Source organism: Pituophis catenifer, unplaced genomic scaffold (genome assembly GCF_029215685.1).
Source record: "Pituophis catenifer annectens isolate HBS135680 unplaced genomic scaffold, rPitCat1.0.hap2 SCAF_7, whole genome shotgun sequence".
Classification (NCBI taxonomy): domain Eukaryota; kingdom Metazoa; phylum Chordata; class Lepidosauria; order Squamata; family Colubridae; genus Pituophis; species Pituophis catenifer.
In genome coordinates this window covers 89,755,635-89,779,949 of record NW_027256887.1, presented here as the reverse complement: position 1 = coordinate 89,779,949, position 24,315 = coordinate 89,755,635, and the positions used below count along the sequence as shown (strand labels likewise).

General features: G+C 51.0%; 1 protein-coding gene across 1 annotated transcript in view; it reads right to left on the bottom strand.

The window, feature by feature from the left end:
- Positions 1 to 24,315, bottom strand: part of SHANK3 (SH3 and multiple ankyrin repeat domains 3) — a 197,595-nt gene that overhangs the window by 147,640 nt on the left and 25,640 nt on the right. The window contains exons 2-3 of the mRNA XM_070947935.1: positions 9,997 to 10,200; positions 6,733 to 6,804 (exon numbers count right to left, since the gene is read on the bottom strand). Coding sequence (XP_070804036.1) covers positions 6,733 to 6,804; positions 9,997 to 10,200 — 276 coding nt within the window. The remainder of the gene's footprint in view (positions 1 to 6,732; positions 6,805 to 9,996; positions 10,201 to 24,315) is intronic.

Genomic DNA, 24,315 nt, shown 5'->3' with positions numbered 1-24,315 from the left:
TGGAATCACCTGAAGAGCCTTCGCCATTTCTCCTGGTGGGATGGGGAGGGACCCTGATCTTTTTGGAAATAGAAAGACCAAGAGGGTGAGGGTCATTGCTGGGATGGAAGGAGAGCCCCCGAGCAGAGCCCACCCAGCTCTTCTCCCAGGGGACAAAAGGTCACGCACTGGGGACCGATGGATAGGCTGCCCGTTCCCAGAATCCCCGCTGCTCCAAGGGCATCCATACCACCTGGACTCAAGCTTCCCGACGGGCTAGAAATGGCTTTTAACGGAACGAAGATCGGTTATTCTTAGTGCTGGATTCAGGTTGCGCAACGTTCCCTTCTGCTCGCCTCCTGTTCGTTGTGCACTTTGCTACTTTGGGGACTGGCTCAAAATGCAGCCGCCATAGAAACTGCTCTGAGCATCTCTTCTTCTAAGCACTGCAGGCAGCAGGTTGCCAAGGAAGTCAACCTCCGCCTCATGTTGTCGTTTGCTGCACACTTTAATTCTACTACAGGGCTACGAGGATGATCAAACCCAGAGAAAGCAAGGCACAGATATCAATCAATCCCTAACTCACCTCTTGGCACATCTCAGGAAGGAAAGAAAGAAAGAAGGGAGGGAGAGAGGGAGGGGGAGGGAGGAAGGAAGGAGGAATAGGGAGAGAGGGGAAAAGGTAGAGGGAATAAGGGAGGGAGAGAGGGAAGGAAAGAAGGAAGGGAGGGAGGGAGAGAGGGAGGGAAAAAAGGAAGGAGGGAAGGAAGGAAGGAAGGAAGGAAGGAAGGAAGGAAGGAAGGAAGGAAGGAAGGAAGGAAGGAAGGAAGGTTGATGGATTATAGCCCAGATTCCCAGAAGGGAGAGAGTGTATTCCGGCAGAATAAGAGGAAATATCTCAGTTCAGTGTTAGTGTGAGCAAAAAGGGCGAAGACAGCTCCTTCTCAATAGTTTCCAGAGTAGAGGCTTCAATTTGCAAGATTCTGCCTTTAGGTGTGGAGCAGTAAGGAAGGATCCTTATTGGAAGGATCACACTGTGCTTTGGGAGATTCCAGCCCTGCCCCTTGGAGACGGCATCCTTTCCTCCTGGCAATCAGACGCACTTCCTGAATGTTGTGTCCCTCTTTTGTAGGAGAATCCCGTCATGTTAAGGCTGGAACTCCAGACGGCGTGAATTGCACCCCAGGGCCCCAAAGGGACAGCTGGAGGCCAGGCTGCCCTCGTGGATTTCATAAGGAACCAGAAGGAGGCAAATGTCCCCATTTATAGCAAGGGGAAAAGGAGAAGCTAGGCAACCACGGGGAGTCCTCAACGTACGACGGCAATAGAGTCCAACATTTCTGTTGTTATGAGAGACCTTTGTTAAGTGACTTTTCCTCCGTTTCACAACCTCTCTCGCCACAGTTGTTAAGTGAATCCGGCTTCCCCATTGACTTTGCTTGTCTGGAGGTTGCAAAAGGGGATCACATAAATAGGAACCCGTTGCATCGGAATTCGGATCAGGTGATCGTGGGGATGCTGCAGCGGTTGTAACTGTGAAAAACAGTCATAAGTCACTTTTTTCAGTGCCGTTATGAATTTGAATGGTCACTAAACAAGCTGTTGTAAGTCAAGGACTCCCTGTATTAACTAAATTCAAAACCCAGGAAGCATCCAGAGCAGATCACAAAGAGTTTTTCACGATGCAGCAATATCGTATTTTCTTTGTTAACTTCCTAGTAGATTGTGGGAATGCTGAAGATATCAACTATCTTGATTCCAAAGAGAAGAGGCTTTCTTTCTGGCAGATTCTTGCACCGGTTATGGATCGGACTCCACAGCCTCAAATCAAGCAACCTGATTTTAAATCTAGAGGCATTTCTCTCATTTTCAGAGAGCTTTGTGGATCGATTCTTCATCACCACTAAGTGATTCCCAGCTAGATGGGATCCCTGTGTGATTGAGCAAAGAAGGAAAGGATGCAGGAATCCATAGAGCGGTGGCAACCAAGCTGAAGGACCCTCCGTCCTGCCTTTGTAGGTTGGGCACAAGGAAATGCCACCTCTCTGCCTTCGGGGACAGGTGAGGAGGGAGGGAGGGAGGCTCAATGCTTTGGGCCAATCGCCTCAAGAGCTCAGCATCTCAGAGTCAGCTTGTTTGGGAGATGGGCAGCATTGAAACAATGAATGAATGAATGAATGAATGAATGAATGAATGAATGAATGAAGTGAGTGAATGAGTGAGTGAGTGAGTGAGTGAGTGAGTGAGTGAGTGAATGAATGAATGAATGAATGAATGAATGAATGAATGAATGAACCAACCAATCTATGTGCATGAGCCAGACAGCTGTGCTGGTGAAGGTGTGTGTGTGTGTGTGTGTGTGTGTGTGTGTGTGTGTGTGTGTAGAGAGGGGTAGAATTGAGCCCTTGACTGCAATGCAAAGCCTTGCCATCCACTGACCTGTAACTGCTACAAAGGCAAGGATGCCCAACCATCTTTGGCTCAAAGGTTAAGGAGTGGTGAAGTTCGCTTTTGAAACGAAAGGAATGAAGGACAAAGCGAAGGGAAGAAGAGAAGGCCGGGAGGGAGGGAGGGAGGGGGAGCTGAGGTCTCCCTCCCCTTCACACGACAGTGAAAGGAACTCTTGCAAGAACGGCCTATTGCTCACTCCATGCCAGCCAGAAGCGAAGTCTTGGAAGGAAGCTGCCATCCTTGCCATCTGCCAAGCCCGGAGTCCCAGAGCCAAGCGGGAGCTTGGGAGAAGCCAACGTCTTTGGGCCTCCCGGAGACCGGAGGAGCTGCCTGACTCCCGCCAAAGCCAGCGAGGAGGGTCGATAGCCAGCAAGGGGGTGTGTGTCTCATCGATCCCCATCCGCCCGCGGCCACTGAATCAATGTCCTGACGCACAAAGGCTGCTCTCTCCGAGGCAGGGAGAGCGGGCAAAGCATGTCTGGACTGCAGAAGTCCGTCTCTTCACCTGACGCTCATCACATCGGGGGCCTTGCTGGCTGGGAAGCAGGGGCACTCTAGTCCTACCCATTTCCAGGGGCCCATTTCTGCCGAATGCCATTGGAGAGAAGGGTGGGTTACGCATCCTGCAACAAACCGACAGACTGAACCCGCGAGAAGCAATTTTCTCTCGCGTCCAAACGAGTCAAGCCCACTCTGGTGCAACATTCACACCATTCGCCAAGACGGGCTCTGGGTTCCCACCAAAAGGCTGAGAGGCCCAATCTCACGTGAGCAAACTGCTAACGAACAACAATTATAGGGAGTCCTCATTCAGTGACTGCCTTGTTTAGTGACCGTTCACCATTAGTGCAATGATGAAACAGTAACTCTGCGACCAATCTTCGCATTTACGACCTTTGCAGGTCTGCAAAGCAAAGGAAAACTGAAGGAAGACCGCAAGCTGTGATCGCTAAGTAAGGACAACCCATAATACAGATTGCAATGTGCAGCCCTCCCTCCCAGGTGGGGCTGTGGCTCCTGGATCCCTAGCCCAGCATGGAGATGGTAGCCCATATCCCTAATTTGGGGAGCGGTATCCCTATGGCGAGAGGCGGTCTTGTGTCGGGAGGCGAAGGCAGCAGGCTAGAAATGAGGACAATTCACTAGAAACATGAGTTTTAAGTCTGCCTTGCTGGCTGACCGTGGGCCGGCCCTTCTCTCTCAGCCCTAGGAAGAAGGCAATGGCAACCCACATCTGGTATAATAGGGCCAAAAAAGCTGCAGGGACTCATCCAGACGGTCCCTGGGACTCAAGAATGCTTTGAAGGCATCTGGATGTGCACCCACCCAGCCAGCCCCCTTTAGAGCAGGAGGAGGAGTTCGGAAGTGCATTTAGGATTGCTTGATGAGGTGAGCAGAATCACAGGATGGCCCTCAGGCTCCCCTCCCCCTCCCCGAGGAGCACAGAGCCTCCCCCCCCCTGCTCCTTTCCAGGGCTGAGCAGAAACGGCTGGAGGGCCTGTCCAGCAGCCACTCAGCCCCCCAAGCCCTGCCCCTCTCTTGCAGCAGCTGGGACCGCTCAGACCTGGATGGGCTCTCCTTGGTCCGGTGAATTCTGCACGGCAGAGCCCAGCTCGGCTCGGTCCAACCAGCCAGAGGACAAGGTGGGCTGAGCAGAGTGCAGCCCTAGCTTCCCTCCACCCCCCAAAAGTAGAAGTGGGGAGGGAGCAGGGTCAAGATGGGGGCCCCTGGGGGGAGAGGGGGGTACCTTGCTTTTGGTGCCAGACCACCCACTCCTCTGCCTGTGCTGCTTCCTTCCCAGATGGGCCCCCATCTTCCCGTCCTTCCTCTTCTCTCTCCCGCCAACTCTCTCTCCCCCCAGGCTTCGGAAAGGGCGTACAACTCACAACTCGGACAGACGCACACGCGTGATGTCACACACACTGACACATTCCATGGCTCGATCCTGTCCAAGCAAAACAGCAGCCCGGGGGACAAATCCCACCAGAGCCAACTTGGCCAGCAAGCCTCCCCCTCCCCTTCTCCCGCCCCCCCTCGGCCCTCCCTTTCCGTCTGGGGCTTCCCCCTCTGCAGCATCCCTGGGTTTGTGGGCTCCCTGGCCCCTCCCACTCCCTGGGGATGATTGGGGGGGGAACCCGTGTCAGCAGGATCAGTGAGTGGGGGGGTCAACCATAGCGTCCTGCCCTCCTGGCTGCAATCAATCAGAATAGAGCTGGAAGGGACCTCGGGGGTCTTCTAGTCCAGTCCCCTGCCCAAGCAGGAGACCCTCTCCCATTTCAGACAAATGGCTGTCCAGACTCTTCTTACAAACCTCCAGGGATGAAGCGCCCACAACTTCTGTTCCACTGGTTGATTCTCCTCACTGTGAGGAAGTTTCTCCTTCGTTCCAGGTTCTTCTCTCCTTGGTTAATTTCCATCCATTGTTGTTTCTTCTCCTGCCTTCAGGTTGACCTCCCTCTTCTTTGGGGCAGCCCCTCAAATACTGGGAAGCTGCTATCATGCCCCCCCCTGTTGTTCTTTTCTCTAGACTAGCCAAACCCAAATCCTGCAGCCCTTCTTCCTGGGTTTTAGCCTCCAGGCCTTCAAGCGTCTTGGATGCTCTCCTCTGCAAAGGCTCCCTGGGCTGCAAAGGCCACAGAGGGAGGGTGCCTGGCCTGCCTGGCCTGCTTTCGCTCCTGCTGCCCCACGCAGGACCCCAGAGAAGCCAGCAGCACAATGGTCTGCTCATGTACACAAAGCAAGAGCCCAGATTATTCTTTGATGGCCTGGTTTTCTCTTATTTCCCACTTTCAGCAGGAATCCAGGCTACCACACCTCACCCCCCCCCCCCAAGAGCCCCAGGCGAGGGAGGGCTTGGCAACGGGTGCAAGTCCACTCAGGGCAAGATCAAGACTCAAAAGAGGGGCTCCCCTGTCCAGCGCTCTGGAGCCCCCAGGCCTAATGGAGGCACCCCATTTCTATCTGATTTGCCTTATAACCACATCAGAAAATAAAGGTAGAATTCAACCTTTCATTCCAGGATAAAACAGGTAAAGTCCTGTCAGAGACAGAAATTCATTGGGTGGATCAACCTAAGTTTAGCCCACAAATATTTCTGTACCTAAAAACCCAAAATGCAACCAGACTGAAAAAAACATGCTTGTGATAATTACACACACACACATACCTGGTGCAACATCCTTGTGGAAAGCCAACCGATTCAAAATCGATACGAAAGTCTCTTTAATAAGCTCCTTTAATAAAAGGAGTTTAATCAGCTCTCCAAGACCATCCTAGTTAGCGTATCTGGATGGACGATATTGCAAAACCTGCCTTGCGTGACTGCTAATTGTGGCCTCTTGGGGCGTGTTTGGAGCGGGGTTTTTCCCTGGTAATTTCTGCAATTTTAACCCAATGCAAAAGTATCGTCTCCATGGAAGGGAGCCCAGGCCGTGTGAGCAAACTGGGATAAATAAGGCTCCTCTGCTACACTGGGCACACTCAAGGACAGGGCCCAGGAAAAGGGTCCCCGGAGAGTCTCAATCATCCAGGCCATGGTTGCCCCAAAGGCGCTTTCGCCAAAAGACAATCGGGCTGTCTGATTTTCCTTCCAGATGCTTCGCTTCTCACCCATAAAGCCTTCTTCGGTTCTGAAGTCGGAGCTGAAGAAGCTTCTTGGACGAGAAGCGAAACGTCTTAAAAGAAAAACCAGAAACTCCAGGTACCTTTGGGGGTCCTGAGAAGCTTTAAGCCCCCTGCCTTCACTAAGGACCCCCAGAGACAGTGTCCTTCTCAGAGCCCCGTCCCTTGCAGCTGTGGGGGCTATGCAGCTCCTGAATCTGGGCTCACAGGAGAAGTGAGGGAGCCCGAGGATCCTGCTGGCCAATTTCTGTCTCCAGTTGGCTCAGCGTTCCCACTTCAAGTCCCTGGGTGGTCCAAATACCTGCTTGGCCAAGGGGGTTGCCTCCTGAAGGAAGGGAAATGGAAAGACGGGGGGCCTGTCCATGTTTCTCCTCAGACAGATGGCCAGCATTGCCAGGGGTTGAGTCAGCAAGACCGTCCCTGCTCGTTTTTGTTACTGGTGCCAGCCTCGGGGGCAAATGGAAAGAAAAGCCTGACCTGCTGGGTGGCATCGGCCTCAGGAGGTGTGGCCCACCTGGGTCCTCCAAGAGGGCGGGGGGCATTTGCCCAGCCCAGCCCAGCCTACCGTCCTCCCGGCCCCGGCCAGTGGGGTGAAGCTCAAGGCTTGCAGCCACTTCTGGAGTCTGAGCTGCGAAATGCAGCCGGAAGACCCCCTGCCCCCCCCCCAAGGCGATGGCTTACCTTCGTGTGCAGCTTGGCGAACTGCTTGTCATCCAACAGGGGCTGGGAATAGACGCGCCTCTTGTATCGGAACTGGATGGGAAGCAAAGGGAGGAAGAAGCATCAGCTGCCAGCCTGGGCATCGGTCAAACCTTCATCGAATGGGCCCCGTGTCTCCGGCGGAGCCCTCCGGCCCCAAGGCTGCCCACCCCGGGAGAGTCAGAGCTGGGCTCTTTCACCATACGGGGCTTCTTCTGGAGCCTCCAGAGATTTGGGCCGCTGGTCAATGAAAAGTCTGCTGACCCGCTGATTCAATCAATCACACCGTCCCAGCCGGCTGCAGACGTGGCCTGCAGCTCTCCACCCCACTGCTGGCTCCGCCACGAGTGTCCCTTTCTCAAGGCTATGGGAAGGTCAGGCCAAGGTCAACACGGGTGAGCCAACAAGGGCGGCAGCTGGTGAAACACAGCTAACCAACAGGGCCGTTTTTAAGGACACAGGGCTCCATGCTGTGGTCCCCCTTTGGCCAGGGTGGGCAACTAAGGACCCTTTAAGACTGTGGACTTCAACTCCCAGAATCCCTGAGCCAGAATTTCGCATGCCTCAGCCAGTCTGTCTGTCTGTCTGTCCCTCTCTTTATCTGTCCATCCATCCATCCATCCATCCGTCCATCCACCTGTCCATCCATCATCATCGCTCTCTCTCTCTCCCCATCTGTCCATCCACCCGTCCATCCATCTTTCATCCTTCTCTCTATCCTATGCTATGCTATGCTATCCTACCCTATCATCATCATCATCATCATCATCATCATCATCATCTCTTTCTCATTCTCTCTCCCTTCCTCCCTCTGTCTCTTCCAGAATTGTGCGACTACAAGATAGGTAGAATATAATTTTCATAAATCAATATAATAAATCTATCAACTTTATCTACCTACCTATCATCCATCATCCATATTCTCTTTCTCTCTTTCTCTCCCTCCCCCCCTCCCTCTCTCTGATCTGCTCATCCATGGAAGCAACAATTAACAGCCAAGGAGACTTTGCAACCGGGGAGTTGGGGTGGGGTGGGGGCATCTTGGACCCTGATACACTTCCTTGCGTCACTGACTCTTCTGTCTGGACCCCAGCCTGGCTCTCCTCTATTCACCTATTGGGCACTTCTGTTAGATTCTACAGCTTAGTTTGGAAACTACTATTAAAATGACATAATATTTGTCCTATTTTAAGATGTGCACCTCACAGGATAAGAATCTGGGCGGAGGACAATTTGTAAATGAGAGAAATAAAGCAAAATAAACAAAGATACTGTAGGTATGTTGGGGGAAAGCTTTTGGGAGACACATATGTTCAGATCTTGATCTTGGCACATGGAGCCACTCCCTGCCTCTCCGGGGTGTCCTTGCAAGCCCGCATAAGGTAATTTGCAGAATTTATTTCCGGTAGCTCAGCTTTCCCCTGGCGAAGCGAGATTTTAGATCTCCCATGTGCAAATAAGATACGACACCCCTCTTACACACAGAGGCTGGCAAAATCTCAGAAGGCAGCTGGAGCAGAAGAGGGACGGGGCACTCCAGAGGGGTTCAAAGGCTCTTTCCCAGGCCCTCCACTCTGGGGCTCAGCCTTCCCTGCTGAGGGCTCCCTTCCTAAATTTAAGGTGCTGCCAAATGGCCCTTTTGCAGCAGGACTGAAAGTCCGCACTGGGCCGGGGAGGCCTTTGAGAGCTGGCAATCTGAGAAGAAATTGGCACCGGAGAGATTCGGTGCTTAACGATTGGCCCTTTAGGGACCCTTTGGCTACAGCAGCCATCGATTCCCTCCCAAGGAGGGGCTTGAAAGGGGGCGAAGGTGGGGGGGGGGGTCCCACAAGGAGAAAGTCACAGCTGTGGCCAGGGGCAGCCCCTCACGGTCCTTGGCAACAAGAGTTGTGATTGTGCAACTCACCACACAGCTCCAAGGGGCAGCCCTGCTGGTGCTCAGTGCAAATTCTGTTTTGCAGAGGGGCGTTTAGCAGCTGCTAAAGCCCGCAGGTGAATTAACCGGAGGCCCTCTGAGGCCCCACAGCATCTGGTGTGTGTGTGTGTGTCAATTGGTGCAGATCCATTTAGAGCCCACCCCTCCCAAACAAGGGATCGGGAACAAGACCCTCTGCCAGGAGATCTGCCCTGCCTGGACAGGTGACCAGTTTCTTTCCCTGCGACAGAAGCCCGGCTCCCCTGGGCAGCCCACCTCAAGCTCCGGCTGAAGGCAGCACAACTGGACCTCGGCTTGACTCAGGGGAGGCTGTGTGGGGTGCACAGGTGCAGGGCTCGGCCCTCCCGGCCCCCAGCCTGGGATTCCTGCAGGGTCTCTGACACCTGAGCTGTCTGTGTGGATGGGCTGGTGGGGGCTGTGAGCACTGCAGAATCCTCCAGAGATGAACCCTCTTGACCCCAGGATGGCCCCAACTTTAAAGGGGAATATTTATTTTATTTTTTATTTTATTTCAAATTTATATACCGCATCTTCTCCCAAGGGACTCAGGGCGGTGTACAGCCAGATAAAAAGATACAATACAAACATTAAGAACAATTAAATATATATATATTAATTTGGCCCCAGTTTATAGCTCGGGGTTGAAATGGGGGGTCTTTGGTGCTCCCTGAGCTTGGTGCTTTTCTTGCGTTACCCATCTAGGAGATCACTAGCACGGAGGATGCTTCCTCGTTTGGTAATGAAATGTTTACAAGAACAATCAAGCTCAGAGAGCACCAAGGACCCCATAGTTTCCTCTTCCTCCTCCTCCTCTGCACATCCCACTTCCTTCTAAACCTGATGATGTTACCTAGCTAGGTCATGAAATGTCTGCATGAAAAGAACCAAGTTCAGAGAGCACCAAGACCCCTGCAGTCCTCCTCCTCCTCCTCCTCCTCCTCCTCCTCCTCCTCCTCCTCCCTTTCTAGCCCTGATGATGGTACCTAGCTTGGGTCCTGAAACATCTGCAAGAAGCCCACCAAGCTCAGAGAGGACCAAGGACCCCACAACCCCATCTCTGCTTACAGGACCCCTGACTTTGCACTGCCAGTTCCCTGGGCTTTGAGCTGAGGGGGGGGGGGTCTCTCCTCCAGTCTCCCAGCAATGCATCACCCAGAGCACCTCCCGACCAGGAAAGCCCCCTTTTCAACGCCTTCCTCCCTCGGAGCACCGCAGAGCTGCTGAGCCCAGGAGAAGCGGCCTCTTGGATTCGGGGCAGGTGAGTCCAGCCGGGGGAGGGGACCCCTGAACTGGGCCGTGCCCGCAGGTACCTCCAGGTAAGGGACCGGGGTGTCCGGATTCAGGGGGTACTCCCTCAGCAGCCGCTCTTCATCCAGGAACTTCCCCGCCCGGCCGTTGAAGGCCGGCTGGAAGAGGCCATAGTTGAGGACGTCCTTCAGGCTGTGGTTCAGGGTGCAAAGGATGCGCTGCTTGGAGGTCCAGATGGGGACATCGGGGTTCAGCCGCAGACACTTCTGTGGAGGGAGGGAGACAAGCAAGGGGGGGGGGGGGCGTCAGAAGCTGTCCAGGCAGGAGGGCCACAGTCAGCACAGCTGGAATGGGCCTGCACGTTTAAAGGCCAAACTATGTTAAATCCCATCTACATTCACTCGGCCTCTGGATCTGCAGGATACAGTCACATTTCGCCTGCATTAAAAAAAGCAAAACCACAATAAAATATGAATCTTAAAAAGATCTCTATTCAGATACAGGTAGCCCTCAACTCACAACAGTCCAAAGCTACGACAGCATTGCAAAATTGTGATTTATGACCGTTTTTTGCAGTTATGACCTTTGCAACGTCCCGGCAATCGCGAGGTCAAACTTTGGATGCTTGGCAACGGGTTCGCATCTATGACTGTTGCTGTGTCCTGGAAGCCAGATCCACTTAACAGCCATGTGACTACATTAACAGCTTAACAACAATTGTGGCAAGAAAGGTCGTAAAAGGGGGCAAAACTCACTTAACAAATACCTCCTTTAGTAATGGAAGTTGTGGTTGTAAGTCGAGGACTACCTGTACCAACCTCTGGGCCATCTAACCACCGGAGCTCAGCCTTCTTTGTAGGAAGGAAGGAAGGGGAGGAAAAGTCAGGTACTGGAGTGGTGTGAATGCCCTGAGCTTAAAGGCGGTCACGAGGTGATTTAAGGTTTCATACACAGTTTTTACGTTACAGGAATATTTTATTCGTATGCTGCCCAGAATCCCTCTCCGGAGGAGGCAAAGGGTCCAAAAATGTGAAAAATGAATAAAACGATGGTTGCAGCGTTATCCTCATCCTCCTCACGTGGCCTCCACTGACGACTTTCCGACACGCAAACTCAACGGGGGAAGCCGGATTCTCTGGGCAGCTGCAGTGTTTCACTCAACAACCATGGCCCCCCCCCCCCAAAAAAGTCTTAAAATCGGGCACAACTGACATAACGACCGCCTGGCTTAGCCCCAGAAATTCAGGTCCCAATTTTATTTATTTATTATTTTAGGAAATTTATGTTGCCGCCTCTCCATGCATGGTGACTCAAGACGGCTTACAGGAATATAAAAGCCTCAGATATAATATAATTTACAATTTTGATTGAAAAGCAAAGGCCACGTGCTCTGCACACAAACACAGGTTTTGTGAGAGGCGACAACTTTGCGCACTGACCCCGAATGGGTTTTGCTGCCTGTCTCAGAAGGGAGCGGATGTGCGTTATTATTCTGTGTGTGGGGGGGGAGGGGGGTTGGGGGTGCACTCCCAGAAACCAGGCAGCTAATTTGGGGGAGCACGGGGCCCTGTCTCCATGTCCCCCCTCTCCAGAAGACAAAATTCAGAAGTATGGAAATGTACAGCCGAAGCTTCTGTGGAGCCAGATGGAGTTGGCAGCCGTTCTCCTCACCCGTCTGGATTGCTGCAATGTTCTTTATATGGGGCGACCCTTGGAGTATGCCCTGAAATTTCCTGACAGCAAGGACAATTAATTATTGGAACGGTTTGCCTTCAGAAGTTGTGGCTGCTCCAACCCTGGAGATTTTTAAGAAGAGACTGGACAGTCACTTGTTTGGAACGGTATGGAATAAGAGTATCCAATCTTGGGAACTCTAAGACTTGTGGACTCTAACTCCCAGTCCACAAGTCTTCAAGTTCCAAGGTTGGAGACTCCTGGTATTATAGGACCTCCTGCTTGAGCAGGGGATTGACTAGAGGACCTCCAAGGTCCCTGTTGTGGCCCGTCCCACCGGCCCCTCCAGCAGTCGACTCAGAGGAGGAGGAGGAGGAGGCGTGGGAGTCAGGGTCAGCATCAAGGCAACCTGAGAGCTCCGAGTGGGAAGAGGATATGGAGCTGGCAGAGAGAGAGAGAGAGAGAGAGAGAGAGAGAGAGAGAGAGAGAGAGAGAGAGAGAGAGAGAGAGAGAGAGGGAGAGAGAGGTGGAGCCTAGGTCGTCCGTCAGCCCTCCGATGGAGAGTCAACAGCCCCCAGGTCTGGAGGTGGCTGATGAGAAAGAGGAGGAACAGCTGGGTCCAGTGCCTGACCTGCAGATGTGCAGAAGGCAGAGGAGAGGAGAGCATTGGAAATCTATGGGCCGGTCCTTGGGACAGAAGAGCCACCGTTGCTAGTGAGGCCTCCCTCTAGCTCTGGGAATCAAAGGCGGGGGATGGGGGTGGGGAATGAATAGGTGTGGCAGACAACTACTCATCTCCCTGCCAGACAGACTTGTTAGCCTGTGGTGAGAGAGAAAGTTTTTGCCGGGGCTGCTGGTGCTCCTAATAAAGGAATCATTGATTCAGTTGCAGAGGGTTGGTTGTGTTTGGGCAGCTGGGTCAGAACAATCCCTTCCAACTCTCTTTATTCTGCTCTGTGATTCTGCTTCAAGGATTCTTCCCTCTTATGGAGAATTTGCTCTGCCTGGCGACTGCTAATGGGATGCAATTCCATGTGTTGGCATCAATCATTAAATCCCTAAAATAATAATAATAATAATAATGATGATGATGATGATGATGATGATGATGATGATGATGATGAACACCCCCCTTTCCTCTTTACCCCTTCCCCGAGAAATCGTTCCTCTCCCTGTGCCAGGCAAGGACTGAAACTGGGCGCTTTTTCTGATATTTAGGCCTGATGTATGCCCAGCAAGAAAATTGCGTCTCTCCTTAAGCTTGGTTGCTGCTTTATCAAAGAAACTCAGAGAGAGAGAGAAAGAGATCTATAGATTGAAAGCTCGGAACAGCAAGAGAGAGAGAGAGAGAGCAAACTCTGAATTCAGGATGAAAATGAATAATGCAGAGGCTTGCTAGCTGAGGACACTCATCACCTCTATAGAAGAGGAGGAAAAGGGGGGGGAGGGGGGTTGACAGGGGAAAAATGTGGGGAAACACCCTCAAATAAGCTGTCACTTCGTCACCCCACAGCCTACTTGATCAGCTGGGCCATTTTCATACCCTACTGTTCACCAGTTATCTGGAAGTCCTATTCTCTCTCCTCAAGTATCAATATTCCAAATGGGGTCTTACCAAGACATAACAAAGTGGTTATGCACTTTATCAGGCCTTGGAAAGGCCACACTTGGAATCCGGCATCCAGTTTTGGTCACCACGATGTAAAAAAGATGTGGAGACTCTGGAAAGAGTGCAGAGAAGAGCAACCAAGAGGATTAGGGGACTGGACTGGAGGCTCAAACATATGAAGAACGGTTGCAGGAACTGGGTAGGTCTAGTTGAATGAAAAGAAGGACCAGGGGAGACATGATAGCAGTGTTCCAATATCTCAGGGGCTGCCCCAAAGAAGAGGGAGGCAAGCAATTCTCCAAAGCCCCTGAGGGCAGGACAAGAAGCGATGGGTGGAAACTAACCAAGGAGAGAAGCCACCTGGAAGGAAGGAGGAACCTCCTGGCAGCGAGAAGCCTCAGCTGGTGGAAGGGCTTCCCTCCAGAGGTCCTGGGGAGCAGACCAATGTGACCACGGTGTCCAGGTTTGGTGATGAACTTTTAAACAGGTTCATTTCCAGGCAAGTCAAAGGCCCCGGCACACCTTCTTCTAACGCATCTTATCTTATAATGCATATTTTGCCTAGAAGCGGAATAAACGAGGGGAGGGGATGCAGCCTGATCTCATCCGTAAACATACCTCAACATACCTAACACCTTAGACATATTGGGGTTATTCTGCATTGTGTGAAGAAAAATATTTTCGGTCCCACCCAAGTTTACTCAGTGCCATCTGGGTAGGAAGGTGAGATGTAAATTGAAACCATAATCAGGAGAATGTCAGCTGTCTGGCGGCATCACCCAGCACTCACCCCAGTGGAAAAAGGACTGTTGGCCGAAGACCGATTTGGCGCAGAGGTTGCCGGCCCCTGAGTAAACACGGCTCAGGACCGGCCATATGTGAGGCTGGCGTGCCGCTGCGAGCAAACCCACGTCCTGACATTTTGATACATGCGCTGACATTTCACTGAATGGGCACCGATAGCTTCTCAGAAGCCTTTGTGCTAGAAATCCACCGAAAATCAAGTGGAATAAACATGAAAAACGGGGCCACTGTTTGCCACAAGACCGGCCCCTCAACCAACGCTCAGACTGATTATTTTAGCTTGACACCTTGTCCTTAGCACAAGGATGAACACAGCAGAATAACACAATCAGAAGGGACCTCAGAGGTCTTCTAGTCCAACCCCCTCCTCAGGCAGGAGACCCTATATCATTCCAGACAAGTGGCTGTCCAGTCTTGTCTTGAAAGCTTCCTCCTCCTGAAAAGGTCTCAGCTATTGTTAGAAGGCCTACTGAGTCCTGGAGAAACCAAACTGGCCTACAAGAAAGACCTAATGAAGAATAGAAATGAGACACGGGAGTACAATGGCCAAGGCAGTAAAAAAAAAAAAAAATAGCAAGGAAGGCAGATCATAACAAGACCTGGCAATGTCTAAGAGGAGGAAAGTTGAAGGAAGAGCCCGGGGCTACTTCTGGCTACACAAGACCAAGCCTTAAGGACAAATGCACACAAAGCCAGAATTGAGAAGACACCAACAGACAGTAAGTGCCACCTACGCAAAGAAGCTGCACAAACAGGGGACTACCTGGCATATCTGCTGCCAGAAGATCGCCCAAACTGACTACAAGCAATGGCGTGACAACATAACAACAATGGTGCATTGGAAGATCTGCAAGAAATACATTTGCCTGCAAGCATGACCTGGTGGGACCATAAAATAGAGAAAGTGAGAGAAGGTGAAGACACTAAACTGCTCAGCGACTTTAGAAGTTCAACAGAGAAGCACCTGCCACACAACACACCAGACTTTAACAGTTGTCAATAAGAAAGACAAAAAAGTTTAGATAGTGGATGTGGCAGGACTGGGAGGCAGCAGAAGAGAAGAGAAAGAACTACAGAAGATCACAAACTATAAAGACCTTCGAACAGAAATAGAACGATTGTGGGAAAAGAAAACACAGGTAGACCCAATAGTAATAGATGCTCCCAGAAACATCTGGAGCACCATTTGACAAATTCACCCTCAGTCAATGGCAAAAGGCAACTTGACTCAAAACAGCTTACATCCTGCGACTAGACCCCTTACACCCCAAAACATCCCCATTTGCGTATCCCAGGTCTTTGGGATGGATAGGCGGATAAAAATGTGAAATCCAGTCTCAACACCTGGCTGATAGACTAACCAACCACAATACTACTTGATGAGATCTGGAAGGCCATCAATGGATCAGACAGGAAGCGTTTTAATTTGCAGCCCTGAAGGCCACCAACCTTGCCACTGCCTTTCCCTGGACCGGCCTGCCTATGGGTTGGCCGTAACCCCTGAAGGCCAAAGTGGGGCCAAGCTCCCTCCAAGTCTCCTGAAGACCCGGAGCATCAAAGGGAGAGAAGCAGGGTGGGAGGAGGAGGAGGTGAAGTCCCAGCTGCTCTCACCCCACTTTGCAAGGTGCAGCTGCTTGGGAAAAGGACCAACCCTTGGTAGAAAACCAGCATTTTCTAAAAGCATAGCAGGAACAACTTCTGCCTGCTTCATACCCAAAATAAATAAGAGGCAAGGTGAAGAGCAAAAAAAATTGGCAGCAGCTCCAGATTGGCTCCCTCAGAAAGAAGCAGAAGGAGTAATATTTGCAGCAGGAGAACAGACACAAGCCACAGATGCCGTAAATCAGAAATTGAGAAAACTGGACACAACAACGCACGTTGACCACGACAAGAGAGAGACAAGGCTGTGGACCTCCTAATCAGCGGCTGTGGCAAATTTGCCCAGATCAGGCTAGGTCGGAGACACAATGTGGACTGGAGAGTCTTGACCGTTACGTTGAAAAAGGGGCACTGAATGACCATGAAAACCCAAGTCCAGATGAACATCCAGGACACAATAAGTCCAACGTTGCAGGGCTTCCAGAAACCAAACCTTACTTAGAGGTGAAGAACAAACGGAAGTTTGGACCCCATTCTGGATCACCCACTGCTTTGGCTGGCCGCTTCCAGGGCTTGCTTGGTGCTGACCTTTCTTCCTTTCTTCCTTCAGAATCCAACCAGCATTCACAGGGAGCCAGAGCAGGACTCGGCCTCCTGCAGAGAACAGCTCCTGGGAAGACCCAGTGGGACTGCTGGACAGCACCCAAGAGCTGTCCGGGGAAATCCAGCCAGGCTGGCAGAAGAGCTGCAGGGGGCAGTGCCGGATGTCTGGCAGGAGGGAGCCAGCTAGACTTGCTCACTGCTCCTCTGCCAGGGCCGATGGGGCCCTCCAACTATTCTGGCCTTCCTTCAAGACGTCGAGAGGCCATCATCCAAGGGCGGATGAGGGGTCCCTCCATCCCTCGCTTTGTCCTTATAGGGCTGCAGGCCCAGCATAAACATTCTCAAGGTGGTGAATCAACAGGAAAGTGGCATGTTAAGGGTGAGGTTGGTGGGGCCCCTTAAAGCAGCATCAGAAGAGGAATCATTGCTCCCACTCAGGGGTGTCCAACCTTGGCAACTTTAAGACCTGTGGACTTCAAGCCCCAGAATCCCCCAGCCACCCTAACCCTAACCCTAACCCTAACCCTAACCCTAACCCTAACCCTAACCCTAACCCTAACCCTAACCCCTGCCTTAATTCATCTGGATGGAAAGTTGTCCTACCCAAACCATACTAGAACGCTGGGGGGGGGGATTCTGCGAGATTTCAGGAAGCTCGTTGGGTCTTGAGAAGTTCTACTTCCCCCAGAAGAGACGGTTTCTCCACCCCATTCAATAAAGATGGAGATGGTTCAACCTCCCATTTGGTAACTTTGGAGGTTGATTCCTCCATCCCCAAATTAAGCAGGTTAAGATGCTGTTAATATGAAGGTCTACCTGGGAATCTCTGGGCTGTAGGATAGGTTGGAAACTGTAAAAATGCGAAGGATGAGTTGTTGCAGGATGTGTTTTGATCTCACTGATCCCCAATCGGGAAGGATTCTAGAAAATCTCCTGCAGCACCTGAGATCGGTGAATTAAAACTCAGAAGAAAAGAACTTAAAAAAAAACCTAGCCGGCTTCTATAGATCAGAGAAAAGCTTCCGTGTGTGAATAGATGTCGGTGCGGGGTGTAATCATGCTTTGCAGGAATTAGTTTTGCTGAGCATGAAAACCACAATGCTTTAACAGGATTGCACGAAATCCCATTTAGTCTTGAAAGGAAACCCATCCTGGGCTGTAATTCTGGAGAGCTGCAGATTTCTGTAAGCAGAAAGTGCCCTCAAGATGGGGCCTGTGACAAACGGGTTTGCCCCAGATGCACAGAGGGATAGCCTGCAAATTGTTGCAAAGGAATACAGAATAACAGCGATGGAAGGGGCCTCGGAGGTCTTCTAGTCCAACCCCCTGCTCAAGCAGGAGACCCTAGACCACTTCAGATAAGTGGCTGTCTACTTTCTTCTTAAAAACCTCCAGTGATGGAGCCCCCGCAGGCTCTTCCACTGGTTAATTGTCCTCCCTGTTAGGAAGTTTCTCCCTAGTTCCAGGTTGCTTCTCTCCTGGGTTGTTTCCATCCTCCTTGTCCTTCTCCTGCCTTCAGGGCCTTTGGAGACCAGGATGGTGAAAGGGGGAACACGCTTGTCTTTTGAGAAAGAGAAAGGGGGTGGGGGGGATCCCAACCTCGCTCTTTGTAAAACTGAGAGGGTTCCCTCGGCATGAGCCACGGAGGCCCAGAGGTTAGAGGGCAGGACTGCAGGCTCCTTCGGCTGACTGCAATTGGGCAGTTCCAATCTCAGCAGGCGCCAGGTGGACTCAGCCTTCCGTCCTTCTGAGGTGGGTAAAATGAGGACCCAGGCTGTTGGGGGCCAGAGGCTGACTCTGTAAACCGCTTGGAGAGGGCTGGGAAGCCCTGTGAAGCGGTACACAAGTCTAAGGGCTATGGCTACAGTGCTCTTAGACCAGGGGCAGGAACCTCCTGGAGCATTGCTGCCAGGAATTGTCCCTCTCCCCAAACAAGCATCTCTGCCTGTGGCCAAATTGGCCCTTGCAGCCGCCTGCTCCGCTCTCCTCAAATATGCTTTTTCAATCGTATGCAAAAAAGGAAAAAGGGGGAAGAATAGGCAGAATTTACATGAATTTTAGTCACTCGCAAACTAATAGCTGAGTCACATTTATTCATACTGCACTCTGCAATTAATTTGTTTTCATTTAACGCCGTTTACCTAACTTTAGAAGAGCAAAAGAAATGGAAAATTAAAGACCCACCAGACCCAATTCTTAACTATTTCCCCACCAAAGACCCCTGGCTAAAAAGAAGCTTGTTTGGAAATGGAACAAAAGCTCAAGCCACTGTACACTTTAATATCATTTTTGGCTACCATAAACACATGAATTTTCCTTTCTTCTCTTCTCTTCCCTTCCCTCTTCTTTCCTCTCCTTTCGTTCCCTCTTCTTGCCATCTCCCCACACCCACCTTCGCTCCGTGATGGACAGTGCAAGTTTCAAAACAAAGCTAATATTTGTTTTGGATAAATCTTTTTATCGTTTGGAAGCCACCCTGAGTCTCTGCAAGAGTGAGATGGGTAGCATATAAATTTAAAAAAGAAATCTGTGAGCCAATCACCGGCCAAGAAGCCTGGAGTTCCAGCGGATGGACTATCGCTGGGCTTTTCACCAGCTGAATCCACCAGTTTGTTCCCAGAAAGATGGATGGGTGCCAGCAGAGATGAAATAGTAATTGCTGAATTATTGTCGACTTTCCAGAAGTGGTTCTTCTGGTGGGCAAGGTAAGATTCCCATCTGTGCAGACGCTCTGGACAGCTCAGGTCCTGAAACCCTTCCTACCCTCTTGAATATGTAGCAGATGCTTCCAAGTAATAGCGGTAGGCTCCTTATTTTGCAAAGGGTGAATTAAATCCTCCAAAACAGAATTTCTGAAACACTCAGGGCTGCAGGAGCAACACCAGGCATTGGAAGGAAATTGGATAACACGAGGCCTCAAAAGGAAGAAGTTAAGTTGCAGCTCCTCTGCTGGTCCTTTTACTTGATCTAAAGCAGTGACCCCCAACCTTTGGGGCACCAGGGACTGGTTCTGTGGAGAGAGGTTTTTCCGTGGACCGGAGGGGTGGGGAGTGTTTCATGGTTGCCTGCATCCCATGGATGGAACTTCGCTTGTTTGCATGGATCAGTTCTTAGCATGGCATGGCCCCAGTGCCAGTCCACAGACTGGGAGTTGGGTCCCCCCGATCTAAAGCATCTCTTTCTTCCATCCTGTTGTTGCTCAGTTGCTAAGTCATCTCCGCCTCTCTGTGACCTGATGAACCACAGCACACCAGGCCCCTTGTCCTCCACCGTATCCTAAAGTTTGTCCAAATTCACGTTCATTGTGTTGATGCCACCATCTAGCCATCTCCCCCTCTGCCCTCCCCTTCTCTGAAGGACCCGTCCTTGTACGGGGAGAACTGATCTTCCAGCGTGAAACTATGTAGGAGAAGCTTCAAACGCACCCAAGGAATACATTCAGGTTGGGCAAGAAGAGAATGAGAATCATTAATTCATGAAAAGGGGGTGGAATTAATGCTGAATCCAAAGAACGCTGGTTGCTGAAAACTGCGTATTTAAGGCACAACGTTTTAACAAGCTAACCAAAGGGAAAAGTTTGGACAATTAAGGCTCCTTGGCAAAAGGCTTGAAATTAAGGGTTGGCTTTTGTGGAGCAATTAAACTGGCTCTTGAGTCTTCTGGGAAGGCAGAGCAGGAAACCCACAATGCCCCACACCCTCCGGACCTGAGGTCAACCAGGGCAGAGGGAGGCCTTAGGGCAGGGCTGCCCAGCCTTGGCCCCTTCAAATCCCAGAATTCCCCACCCAGGAGGAAGGAGGGAGGGAGGAGGGATGGGGAGAAAAATTGTTGTAATATTTGATAAAACTTTTTAATAATAATAATAATAAAAAAAGGTAAAGGACCGCTAGAAGAGAAGAGTTGTAGCTCAGGGTTGAACTGGGGGGTCCCTGGTGCCCTGTTTTCTTGTAGATGTTTCACGACCCAACTAGGGAACGTCTTCAGTGCTGGAAGGGAAGTTTGAAGGGAGGGGGAGGAGGAGGAATAATGCGGGGTCCTTGGTTTTCTATGAGCTGCAGACATTTTATGACCCAAGTAGGGAACATCGGGGCCAGAAGGCAGTGCAGTTTCCTCTCCGTTTATAGCATCGGATTCTTTACTGGCCAAGTGGGATTGGACACACAAGGAATTTGTCTCTGGTGCATAAGCTCTGAGTGTCCACGCAAGCAACAAATGATAAATCATGATCACGATCATAAAATACAATCATAAAATGAAATAAATACATAAAACACAATCATAAAGTAAAATAAATATTGTACTCGTAGCTTTCCTTGCCTGCACCCCGTCAACCACCAAGCAGCAAACAGCACCCAGGGAAGGGACGGCCCAAGCGCAGCCAGCAGCCGCCTAGCCGAGGGACCTCCGAGGCCATTCCCACCCACACTGCCAGGGAAAGCCACGTCCTGCCTCCACTCAAGGAAGCCAGCTCCAAATTCTGCGGGAGCCCCCGTGCTCACCAGAGGCCCTGGTGGAAAGGCGCCTTCGGAAAGGGGGTTGTGTGTGTGTGAGTGTGTGTATGTGTGTCAACCCCTTCTGGGTCTGGGGGAGGGAGGGAGAGTGGACCACAGAAACCCTGCAAGGAAAGTTCTCTGAGCGTATTGGGAGGGAGGTGGGCTGGGGGGGGGCATAGAGAAGATGGAAAGCCGTGTGTGTGAGTGTGTGTGTGTGTGTGTGTGTGTGTGTGTCCAGGGGGCACCAAAGCACCCATTGGCATCAAAAGAGTTGGCTGGCTTTATCAATATTTCAGATCCGTCTCTAGAGGAAAGCCAAGTGGCCTCTTCCTTTCCTTACTGAGCAGCAGCCAATGCCGTGGCCAAGCCACGTTTCTGCAGACACTCACGGGTGCCTGGGGGAGGGGAGGGGAGGGGAGGGGAGGGGAGGGAGGGGCTGACAGATTGAAAGAGAGCTGCTCAGCAGAGGCTGGGACCAACCGTCTCCTAATTAAGCTCATCCTCCCCACCCCCCATCCTTGAGTTGGGAGGGAATCCGGTGGCAGTCCACCTGGAAGCCAGACCACAAAGGTGCTCTGGGTACTACAGGACTATTCTCATGGCTGGCATAGAGTCTGATTGGAAGGCTCCCTTGAGGCCATCCAGCCCAACCTTCTGCTTAGGGCAGGAATCCAAAATTAAGCCTCCCAGAAAGTTCCAGAATAAGAGAGGTGGAAGGAACCTTGGAGGTCTTCTAATCCAACCCCCCTGCGGAAACGGGAGATCCTATGCCATTCTGGACAAACGGCTGTCCACTCTCTTCTTGATGCTTAATGGTTGATCAGCATTAATTCATTAATTAGTTAATTAAGCTGGATGCTTAATGCGTAGAATGGAATCAATGCAATGCGCCAGAGTTAGGGGCTGGGTGGAGTTTGTAAGCTAAACGTGGAGCAAGGACAGAGAACATAACAGAGCTGGAAGGGTCCTTGGAGGTCTTCTAGCCCAACCCCCTGCTCAAGCAGGAGCCTCTACACCATTTCAGACAAAAGGCCGTCCAATCTCTTCTTGAAAACCTCCAGTGCACCCACAACCTCTGGAGGGAAGTCATTTCACCGACTGATTGTTCTCACTGTCAGGAAATTCCTCCGCAGTTCTAGATTGGATCTCTCCTTGATCAGCTTCCACCTCTTATCAAAGAGAGAGCCAACCTAGGATGGCCCAGAAGCCTCTGCTGGATCACATCTGGGAAAGGGGAACGCAGCATCTCGCTGGGCCACAAAGTCCACCCTCAAACTCTTCTTGCCAATACAAAGCCAGCTTTTCCAACCTTTGGTGAATTCTGCCTTTCTTGCTCCATCTCTTGCTCTTCTCCAATTGAAACCTTTCTGGTCATGGAGAGAGCAGTTCGATCCCCTCTCAGGGATCTTTTTCCAAGGCTAGAAAAAGTGCAGAGAAGGGCAACCAGGATGATGAGGGGACTGGAGGCCAAAACATACGAAGAACGGTTGCAGGAACTGGGCCTGGCTACTCTGGTGAAGAGAAGGACCAGGGGAGACAGGATAGCAGTCTTCCAATATTTGAGGGGCTGCCACAGAGAGGAGGAAGAGGGTCAAGCTATTCTCCAAAGCATCTGAAGTCCAGACAAAGAGTAATGGATGAAAACTGACCAAGGAGAGATTCAACCTGGAAATAAGGAGGAATTTCCTGACAGGGAGAACAATCAACCAATGGAACAGAAGTTGTGGGAGCTTCATCACTGGAGGCTTTCAAGAAGAGACTGGACTGCCATCTGTCAGAAATGGTGTAGTGTCTCCTGCTTGGATGGGGGGTTGGACTAGATGACCTACAAGGTCCCTTCCGACTCTTGTTAATCTGCAATCTGTAAAAACTTGGGATCCTTAAGGAAATGGCAGCATAAAACGAACAGCAAACTTCTGGATTTAGAAACTGTGCTTTTGTTGACGAAGGCTAAAATGGCCTTGGCCTCCTTTGCAGCTGCATCACTCTCTTGGCTTACCACCCCTTTTATGCCCAGGGAAGAGGAGCCTCTTCCCTACAAAAGAGCCTCTTCTAACATTCAGTGGGCAGCTTAAATTACTGACTGTATTCGGCCTCCTGGACCCTGGAAGGAAGCTGAAGAAGGGATGAGGAGTAAGTGATCCTGTTGCAGGGCTCTGCTCTTCATAGCTCAACCCCCCCACCTCCCCCATGGCCAAGCTAGGTTTCTATCATCAGAGTGACCGATCAGAGCTCACCAACATCCACCTTCCCTCCCTGCTGTTGAAAAAGTGAGCTCTTTACAGCTGGGCTTGATGGTGGCATTGAGTCAATGTAAAAGAAACCTTGAGATCAGCTGCAACATGGAGAAACAAGGGCCCTTCACTCAATAAGCCCACCCAGAAAACCCAAAGTTCCCCAAGAGAAAGAAAGAAGAACAGCTGGTCACGTAATCGTGGCTTCCGCACAGCCTTGACCATATCAATTCCAGGTCACCACCAAAGAGGCCCCACCGTGGGACAAGCAACCGGATCTCTGAGACTGCAACTCCCTTCGATCATTGACCAGGCTGGCCAGAGGTCTTCTCACAGGTTGACATGACAAACAGAAGAGCCACCATTACTGAGGTTCTGCCCACAGCCACAGCTCAACTGGACTACCACAACACATTTTGTATGGGGCTTCCCTTGAAGAGCCCAATCAAGGACCTACCAGCTCAGACAAACAAAGAGTAAACAACAGCCCAATCAAGGAACCCCAAGAGAAACTCAAGCCAACACTGACAGGGCAAGCTATGATATATAAACAGAGATCCAACTCTATTCCCTTCTAGCCCTGATGATGTTAGCTTGTTGGGTCATGAAATGTCTACAAGAAAACCACCAGGCTCAGAGAGCACCAAGGACCCCACAGTCCTCCTCCTCCTCCTCCCTTCCAAATCCCACTCCCTTCTAGCACTGCTAATGTTACCTACTTGGGTCATGAAACGTCTGCAAGAAAACCACCAGGCTCATGCAGCATGAAGGATCCCACACTCCTCCTCCTTCTCCTCCACTCTGCAAGCAACACTCCCTTCTAGCATTGATGACACTACCTAGTTGGGTCATGAAATGTCTACAAGAAAACAGTCCAGCTCAGAGAGCACCAAGGACTGCATTATTTTGATATCGTATTTTTTCCCCCTCCAAGGAGCAGCCGTCTCTTTATTTCATGACCACAATCACTATCGCTGGGAATCGTTGAGCACAGGAAGATAAAGACCATTATTATTCAACTTCTTTTCAATCTGTTTTATATTGGCTTGGCGTGACCTGCTGATATAATCTTAGGGGCTTTTGGAAACCACAATTGAACAAGAGAGGAGGCTGGGGACTCTTCTGTTAATCTTTCCCTCACTTCGGTTTCATCCCAAATGATATCATGAGCCCTATTTTTCATTCTTTTCATTCTGTTGGAGGCTCCTCCTTTAGCTCTTTTCAACCGCTTCCAAAGCTCTTCATTTCCCTCGAAGTCACTAGGCACTTTTAAACTATTTTTTCATAGGTGTTCTGATCTGGCCCATAGGATTGCCAAGAGTTGGATGCGACTGAATGGATAACCCCATCATGAGCCAGCCGTGT